The 10,174-nt window shown below is 40.6% G+C and overlaps 1 protein-coding gene across 1 annotated transcript; it reads left to right on the top strand.

Annotated features, from left to right (window-relative positions):
* stard15 (StAR-related lipid transfer (START) domain containing 15) lies at nucleotides 1–10,166 on the top strand. Its single transcript, XM_083685892.1, has 6 exons — nucleotides 1–393; nucleotides 4,738–4,885; nucleotides 7,119–7,222; nucleotides 7,490–7,607; nucleotides 8,540–8,592; nucleotides 8,874–10,166. Exons 1-6 carry the CDS (start codon nucleotides 247–249, stop codon nucleotides 9,087–9,089), a joined length of 786 nt encoding a protein of 261 aa, XP_083542018.1. The 5' UTR covers nucleotides 1–246; the 3' UTR covers nucleotides 9,090–10,166.
* The last annotated feature ends 8 nt before the right edge of the window (nucleotides 10,167–10,174 follow it).

The raw sequence follows: 10,174 nt of genomic DNA on the forward strand, positions 1-10,174 counted from the left end.
TGCCGCTAAAACTTCTTCTGAAATAGTCATTGCTCAAACAAATCGTTTTCTTGGAACTAAATAAAAATAACTATCACTGGCAATCACTTTGTGTGACACCGACAACGAAGTCAGCAGTGCAGTGGGAGCGTAACAAAGAAACCGGAGATCGAATGCAAAAGGGGATTACTGTGCTCTTTCGTCTTTCGTCAGTCTCTAGCTGATTCAGTTTGTACCAGTGCCACATTGCAGCAAGGGTAAAAGAAAATGCCTGTCCAGATTCCGGATGATACGGATTTCATCTCTTTCAAAGAGCAATGCGAGAACCACAATGGATGGACTGCCCGCTACAACAAGGGATCTACGACCGTGTGGTGCAGCGATGAAGAATGCAAAACTATCCAGAAACTAAAGGCAAGTGTATTCCTAGAGCGTCGAGTTTTCTGGCGTTGAGGAGAGCAGAGCACTGCACTGCGGAGTGGAAATTGGAGGTGGGAACACCAAGAGAGAGAGAGAGTCTACTGCAATTTCTGTATATCGTTTGTTTAACGACTGATCAGATTCATTACAGCCATTATATAGTATAACATAATCAAATATACATATTACAGTAGGTAGGCTATATAATGCTTTTGTTTAATTCTAATATTATTGAGTTTATAGCTGTAGTAAACTTGACTTGTCTTGTCTTTTGATTGTTGCTTTTATTGGCCAATATACAGCAGTTCTGCTAACTGTTTCTTGCAAACAGATGTGTTAAACACTCCTTAATTAAGCTACACACTCATTACTTAAAATGCCTTTCAAATACTCTGATACTTGTCCACTATGGTTCTTATTACAAATATCAAAGTGCTCAACATACCACTTTGCTCAACAAGAGCAAATTGTCATTAGTGACATTGCATCTTAAGGGTTGTCTTTAATGTGTCATCTGGTCTACAGATTTGGTAGACTAGACTGGAGTACCAGGGTAACTTTAACATGAAAAGTATCAAGCAGGTTTTACATACTGATGTATATTTGATTCACTTACTTTAGACAAATACTTATTGTAAGTTGCTTTGGATAAAATTATGCAGAGAAACCCTTCAGAACCACAGGGCCAGAGCAAGAGCATGTACATAAGAATGCTGTTGCTGTGGTTATAGGTTAGCATGGGATAGTCATAAATGTGTCCCTGAAATGTTTTTAAATTAAAGTATTTGCATATTAAAAGATAATCTAAAGTAAATCTAATCTATATTTCCAAGTGGGTGCTACACACTGGTAGTTCTCCCCTTTACAATGTGAGTGCTTTGGGTGTCCAGAAAGGTGCTAAGTAAATGCAATGAATTATTAATTATTATTATTATTATTAGGATTAAAGCTTTGCTTGCCTTGTTAAGGTGCCCAAAATTGCAGTCAGCCATGAGTTATTACAGAGGCAGCTGGTCTTTTAACCATATTAGTGTGGCACTCAGTTCAATGAGAAGTGGGGGTGGTTCTCCATCACTTGGTGTGCTGCAGAGTACCCTGTGTTCCAGCGGAGGCTGGTGGAGGTAGAAATCGGAGGATGTGCTCATTGTAATGCATGGAATGAGGAATGGTATCAATATTTGATACCAGTCCTACCATTCCTCATTCCATTCCATGCATTACATTGAGCCCGTCCTCCGATTTCTACCTCCACCAGCCTCCACTGCTGTGTTCCTACGCAGTGTCCTCCCTCAGAAGCTCAACCCTGGAGCATTCTCCGCTTCTGCTGTGTCTGCTGTAGTAGCCTCACACTGGAACACCCACAAGATAACTGCAGAGTTTTCACATCTTGCAGAGAGGCTTGGTGAGAGCAGTTATTAGCCTAATGAGTATGCGACTATGGAAATGACTTAGAGCCTCATATTCAGTCTTCAAATTTCATGTTCAGTGAATGAGGTTGTAAAGGTGAAGTGTTATTGTAATGTGTCCTTCTAGATTAATATAATAGAGTTTTCTCAAAAGATACTCATGTTATGAGATACTCTTCAGTCCCAGAATTTAACCTTATTTAATTTCTAATTTGACTCTCTACATTTGACAGTTGGGTAATAGTCTATATTAAGTTGCCCCTATACCTGTGTAGTAACATTGTAATTACTGTAGTAACAACATTGTATACACATGTTGTTACATAATCATTAGGTAATTACATAGCATATGGAGTTAAGCGATTTGTGTTTTTAAACAGTCCATATTCCACTTGTGTAATAACATAACCCACTCAACTTCATTACTATGGAAATTCAGAAAATTACAAATATACTGTAACAGAAATGGTTTTTTTGGGCAACACAACAAAATTGAGATCGTACAATATGCTACGTTTTCTAATAGCAGCAAATGTGTGCATATCCATGTAAACAAACAAAATGTACAGATGGTACGCAAAGGCCAGTGCCCAATCACGACAGATTTTGGAAAGTGCTTTGTTTGGACTGAAACAGCACTCTCCACTGAACATTCTTTATCATGCGATCTCCTGCGATTCCTGGATCGCTACAGATTCATCATGGCCATTTAGCACTATTTTAAAGCTCAAATCTACATACTGTACCTTTAATACAATGGTGTCACAAGTGTAATTACAGAGTTACAGCACAGGTGTAGGGGCAACTTAATGTAAAGTGTGAATGATAGTTGTATCATATTTAGAGGTCAGGAGGTTCCTCCTACAATTTCTAAGCAATGTAGTTATTAGGCTAAGCTGTGGTCCAAGCAAGATGTTCCTCAAACTAGAGTCCTTAGGGGGAAAATAAAACATACTTCACATCGACATTATGCCATAGGTGTTGTATTGCCCATTGGGCCTGTGAATGGCAGCTGGACAAGACGTAAGACTAGAAGAGTTCACAGACCATGCAACTGCAGAAGCCTCTGGTGCTTTGGTGTCAGAAAGAAAAGGCAGGTCTCTGAGATGAGGTGCACCCATGAGACGTCCTGAAAAATTAAGAGCGGAAAACTGTGGTAATGGCTAGCAGCAATGAGGAAACCTGAGTCGTCCCCTAAGGACTAAAGGGGAAGAACCATTTCTGAAAGAACTTCAGTTGACCCCATGTCAAATATGAAGAGGGGGGTGTGGGGTGGTTGGGGGTAAGAACAAGGGAAAGACATGGTATTAGCATTTGTTTTGGGTGGTTTAATTGCTGAATTGGAAAATTATTTAGACATTTAGAACATTGACAAAAAGAGATGATAGACCTCTCTTAATAATTAATGAGCTTTCTGGGGCAGTGATGCGCTTCTTGCTATGAATAATTTAGTGATCACAGGCATTGACGACATTCCATTCAGATGGGTCTAACAAGCGTTGGTTCCAAGGAACTCAGTGGAAATGGGGAGGCAACAGTTGAGGCTGGGGTTGGACGGGGGTGGCTCATGAATGATTCAGCTAACACCAGGGCTCTGCTGATTGAGTTACACGGAGCATTTGCTACACTGACCCACTCAATGTCTGATCGCATTGCACCTGACATGGGAGTACATTAAATAGATATATATGTATGCATACAGTTCACCGTTCAAAGAAAGCAATCTTGTATGATTTGTAGTGGAAAGAACATCATTCTTCCGCGACAGCAACCCCTCTTACGTATATTTAGTCAATTTTGAATTCTGTTTTTGTCCATTCATCACTCAGATGGTCCTTTGTCCATTACATCATCCAAATCAAACACTCTCCCACTGAAGATCTTCTTGATTCACTTGGAATTAGTCGCCGTCAGAGCTTCAACTCACGTGAACAAAGGCAATGAGGAGATTGAAGAAACTTTTACAACTCTATAGCAACTCTTGTGATTTCATGATTCTATACAAACACCTAAATCGTAACAAGCAGGCCCTTCAATCTTTCATCTTGCAAACCCAAATGGAGGGAAAGTCTTGAGGGCAAATATCCCACACTGCTATTGTGCAGAACTGTATACGTTCCGTTTCACTGTATATACTGTATATACTCACTCACTGATGCATCACACCCAGGGTGAAATCCAATTATTTACCTATTTCCACAGTAATGTAATATGATGTCCTTGCAGCAAGGCCCATTCAAATTCACATGGTTAAAACCTCAAAGTAACAAGCACCTCCAAGAAAAGGACTGAACCAAAATAGAGCTTCAATTTAATGGCTCTAAGGCAATCATTTGAATATGGCTGATGAGACCAATAGTTGAATGTAGCGGATTTTAGTTTGATTATTGGAATGTTTTTGTATACATTATATGGTCGCACAGGTATTATGTAACCCATCCAACTTCCTCTACACATCAATTAAATGTAATGGTGGTGCACCGCATTCCCTCTTGGAATTCATTTGAATTATTGTTTTTGAAGGCAGGGGCATTACAATGAGCCTGTCCTCCAGTTTCTACCTCCACTGGTTGAAGGTTGGCGGTTTTCTCTACAACACTGATATACTGTAGATATGTAGATATATATGATCGATACTTAACCTAACATGCCAAACACCAATGTGTTCAGCATAACATAAAGCTTCTGAAAAGTGTTAATGTCCATTCTCTTGTTCATAGTACTGTATGTCCCACATCGTTCTAAACATCATTGCTTTGTACTGTACAGTAGGTGAGTTAATGCTTTAGAGGCAAGAGCTCAGTTACAGTAAATTGAACTAGAAAGGTAATGCAAATAATTTACACCATTCATAGTATTATGTTCTTCCTTGGTATCAGAATCATCAATCCAATACTGAAATATAACCTTCTCTCTTTGTTGTTCCTTTTAGATGAGAATAGTGTGCAAGGACGTCACAGCGGAGACCCTGTACGATGTCCTTCATGACTCAAGTTACAGGAGGAAGTGGGACAGCAACATGATTGACACGTATGATATTGGGAGGCTTACTGTCAACGCGGACGTAGGATATTACTCCTGTGAGTGTCACATTTTTTATTCATAAGCCTCCTCCTGGAATTCTATTAATATTCAAGACATGTAAAGAATAGCATCAGTAGCAGGAAAAGGCATATGTCTCATTAGAGATGGGGATCATCATAGCACTTGAAGTGTATGTGTGTGCGCGTGTGTGTGTGTGTGTGTGTGTATGTGTGCGTGTGTGCGTGTGCATGTGCGTGGGTGTCGATACTGTAAGCAGTCTGGTTGTCAAGGTCCAATGACTACAGAGCTGAAGAGATAACAGAGGAACAAAACTGTAACTCACTATAAACGCATAATATCAACTGATTCTACAGCAAAGCAGTGCAGGGAATCAATAAGAAGACTTTTATGGCAGCAGCTTTTGTCATGTGGAGAGCTTTCTTCAGTAATGATCTGGCAAGCATATGAAGAGTTATGGTGGTGAGGCGAGCCTGGCCAGGCCTGTGACATAACATCCCACAGAGAGGCAACATTAGAGATTGAAGGTTTACGGTTCAAGGTTTCTTTATTATCCCCTAGGGGAAATTAGTTTTGCAGCCAGGGTTCACAAAGACAGAATACAAAAAGGACAACATCACAACAACATCAACACAATAAATGGCAGAGCTAGTTCAGAGAAATGGAAATTCATACTAAGTACAAAAAGTGCAAGTGTGCAAAATGTGCAGGGGTAGTACAAGGAATACAGCCAAAGTGCTATTTGCCATTAAGCATATCAATAACACTTGGGATGAAGGAAACATGAAATCTTTTAGTCCTCCTAACAGGTGCCCTGAAACGACGGCCTGAGGGCAAAAGCTCTGTTACGGTCAGATCTAATGAACCCAGGCGCGGACACAGATGTAAAATAAGGTATTTAATGAGGGATAAGCAGGGAACGGGACCAGCAGGGGGGATGGCAAACGGGGTAGGGCAAGCAGGCAGGTAGAGCAGGCAGATAGGCAGACAGACAGGGCAGGGGGCCCATAGGGCAGGTTTGGCAGGCAGCGCAGTTAGACTAGGCAGGCAGGGCAGGCGGGTAGTGTGGGCAGGCTGCCTGACAGTCGGACAGGCAGACAGGTGGATAACCAGGTAGGGTTTCTGGAGCATAAAGAAAAGATGATCAAAACAGAGTACAAACACGAACACCAAGTATCTATAAGACTAAGCGGCCGAGAACAAGACTAACATGTAAGAACACTAAACAAAGATCTGGCGATGAGTGGATGGGAAGCCGGGGTTTAAATACAGCATGGTGATGAGTTGATGGACAGCAGGTGTGTAGATCGGGCAGGTGGAGATGATGATGGGAAACGAGAACCGGAGCCTGGTCACGCCCACACACAGACAGACAGACACAGACAGACACAGACAGACAGGGAGACACTGGCACAGACTAGGAGGAAGTGGAGGGCGTGACAATCTCAAACTCCCTCCGGAGTGGATGGTCCTGGCAGAACAATATAGCATTAGCCCTCCTAAGGACCTGCCTGTTGTAAATGTCCAAAAGCCTGACTCCCCCCTGAGATCCTACTGGCCACCTTAACAAGACCTCCAAATCTGTTCCTACTGGACAGATTTAGGTTACCAAACCAAGCAGTAATACAAAATGTAAGAACAGATTCAATGAAACTTCTGTAAAAGTCATCATCTCAGTAGAAATGTTAAAAGAGTTAATTTTTCTCTGGAAAAAAAGTATTTGCTGGACCTTTTTAGAGGTAGCGTCAACATGGGATTTGAAACACAGTTTGTTTTCAAGAACAATACCCAAATATGTATAGCTATCCACTAGGTCAATGTCAACATCTTTAATAACAGTTGGCAGTGGGCTTGGTGGTGACTTTCTGAAATCAATGTTCATGTCTTTAGTTTTTGACACATTAAGATGGAGCAAAGACTCATCACACAAAGCCACAAAGTCATCCACCACCAGATTTATGTCCTCCGATCCCACAGTCCTCATTTGTTGTAACTTTGCTGTGTTTTATTACACAATATATTACATTCCAAGTAGTATACTGTACCCAATATAAACACAACAAAATGCCATAGTATAGTTTGCCAGTATGTGTAACACGCAATAGGCAGATGAAGAGGACCCGAGAGATTTTATAGGGCAGTAATGCTATTAATCATTGAGCTTCAATGTTAATCATTGCTCTTTTCATTAAGGGATAAAGGGAATAAAAAATAATGGTATGAACATGGAAACAACTTAATGTGGCACTAAATCATCCATCTTCTCTTTAGGGAAATGTCCAAGTCCCTTGAAGAACAGGGACTTTGTCACAATGCGATCCTGGCTCCCTCTTGGCAATGACTACTTGATCATCAACTACTCTGTCAAACATCCGGTATGTCGGCTCTGCACACAATGCTGGCTGTGAATACTGTAGAATAGATTCCATTAGTACAGTATGTTTGGAAGACTCAGTCAGGCAGCACTGCTAGAGGCTCGGCAAGTGGGTCATCCACCCACACTAGGGCCGAGTTTTAACTGTAAACAGAAGAGGCATGGGTCATCGAGAGGTCCAAACGCAGTATCGTATGAACTGTGTATGGTTTAATTTTCAGCCCATGATTAACAAATAATGCATTCATTTGAATGGTTTCCTTTCCAGCAACATCCAGCCAAAAAGGACTATGTGAGAGCAGTTTCACTTTTAACTGGGTACCTGATCCAGTCCAATGGAGCAAACTGCTGCACGCTCTACTATTTAACTCAGGTCGATCCAAAAGGTAAGCGTTTTGACTGGTATACAGTCTGTCAAAAATGATATACATAACAGCTCGTGTTTTCAAGTACATATTACAGTGTAGCTCTATGCTGGCAACGCTGTATGTAAACAAACGGATGATTGTGTTTGGGGATGAGAACACGGAGTCAACTGTTTATGTAATACCAGCACAGTTTTGCTGCAACTCCCTTAATTCACCCCCCTGAAAGAGTCTCTTTGTGTACATAAACATATGCCTTAGATGGAATCAAAGAAGATCAAACAGTGACAAGATCATGTTTCAAAAGCTCCCTTGTATACGTGTATATCCAAGATGTTCAAGGTGCCTTTATGGTAGTTAGAGTTCACCCATTGCATTTTACTACACTTTTCATCTCTTGTGATCATTAATCCTTGTAGGCCCCCTCCTCACATTACGTCAACTAATTCTGGCCTTGAGTGTGAGGGGTCCGGATGTCTTTGATGCCCCCCCCCCCCCCCCCCCCGCCCCCAAGTATACGACTGCGAGACATGTTTTATAAATTTGCTGATGTCACATTTCTCCATGCCACTCTGAGCTATCACATTGATAATGAATGTCTTCCGTTGCTGTACTTATACTCATGGCTTACTAAGCCAGCTGTGCGGAACTTCTGGGATTCCAACATCATCATCATCATACCCCTGTAGACTACTGTACGCTGCTCTTAAAGGGACAGTTCACTACAAAATCCAAGTTTGTCATATGTTTTCAGACATCAAGAGTTGTCTTATGTCAAGATGAGTCCCACTCCTATGCTATGTGTTGTGTAGATCCATCCAATTAAAATAAAAAAAGAAATACAAATAGACCCTAACCATAACCCATATTTGCTGGTATACTTACTGTAGTCTATGATTTTGTTTGTGCGTAATTGCTCCTTAATTTCATGTTTTTTTTAAATTTAATTGCAGGTTCCCTTCCAAAGTGGGTGGTGAATAGAGTCTCTCAATTTGTAGCACCAAAGGTAATATCCAGACTGTCAAGAAAAACTTGTAACTAGAGAGAGTTTGCTCTAAAAAAACCAAAAGGTTCCATGTTCCAATTCTCAGTTGGGCAAAGTGAAATTAATGGATAGCTCTGCTGCCATCTAGAGGTATCAGGAAGTACATACAAGTTACAAGTTCACTTTGACTGTTGTGATTACAAAACCACTAGCATATTCAGCATTTTGTGGAGTAATGCACTTGAATTAAACAATAACCTTTAAGAATACAGTATGTGCCTTTATGTGTGCTCTTTTTTCAGGCAATGAAAAAGATCTACAAGGCTTGCCAGAAGTATCCAGAGTGGAAACGGAAACACAACCCTAACCTGAAGCCCTGGATGTACCCAGAGCAGAACACCCTCCAGTGTATCAACGTCGCTGATCTGACGTTACAGAGAGCCGATTCACTGGAAAACATTGATGAAAGCAGCTTAAGTGAGGAGAAAGCACACCACAGTGATGACGAGGAGACCTAGCTTTTCATTAATTGACTGTCTGTACATAAATGGGTGTGTTGTGTGTGTGTGTGTGTGTGCGTGTGTGTGTGAGAGAGTGTATGTACACATGTACGACTATAATTTGATCTGTAACTTTTGACCCTCACTAGAATGTTTTATTGCATTTAGTAGATAAGAATTCAGTCAAGAGTGTTTTTAACAGGATATCTTCTAAGAGCATGACAAATTGGGATTGAACCTGAAATATTCTCCAAAAAGTGAAATATACAATATATAAGCTGCTTTGAGCTTCAAAAGAAAGAATCATACAATATTTTTTTGATGATAACATATATTATGATATTACACCTAAAAACAGCTTTGGTTGGTGCCAGTGGCCAGATCCTCACTTGGTATTTCCAATAGTAATGTGAAAGCTACAGTACAGTACAAGCTACAGGTTTGTGGTAACTGTCTTAAACAAACATCCATTTCAAGAGTCATTGTCCTTACATTTTTCTTTTCATCTTAATATGTGATTTGACTTAGCTTTCACTTGAAATGAGGTGGACCTAAGGTAGCAACCACAAAGATGACATGTGTACTATTTACAGGTATTGCAGTGCCTCCTAGTGGGAAACATTGGAATACCCCCCCACCCCCCAACCCCCAGGTTCTGGAAGCAGTGAGTGGTAAAACAATGGAATGTGTCAGTTTGTTAGGAAATGAATTACCATATGCACAAAGACAAATGTGCTTTTGTACATTGGCCTACTGAAGCATCTAATCACAGTGGGCCGATGGCAGCATGGCAAAATAGTGGGAAGGAGACGATTTTATTTCCTCCGTGTCCTGAAAAAGAAATCAGTAATCCTCAGTAGTAAGTAATAACCTCAGGGGTCATAAAAATGTGTTAAGCAGTTAAAATGTCATTAATGCAGGCATTCTTTGGTCTTTGGTATTTTACTGAATATCAAATATTTGTTCCTTATTAATAAAGTTATTCCTTTTTTTCCCAAACATTACCTGTGTACTACACAGTGATGTTTTCAGAAGTGTAACACATTCATATCAGCGTATGTCAAATAAAGAGAAGTGGTCTCCTCATTTTACACCTTCAGATA

The sequence above is a fragment of the Argentina silus genome, assembly GCF_951799395.1.
Source record: "Argentina silus genome assembly, chromosome: 15".
Taxonomy (NCBI): domain Eukaryota; kingdom Metazoa; phylum Chordata; class Actinopteri; order Argentiniformes; family Argentinidae; genus Argentina; species Argentina silus.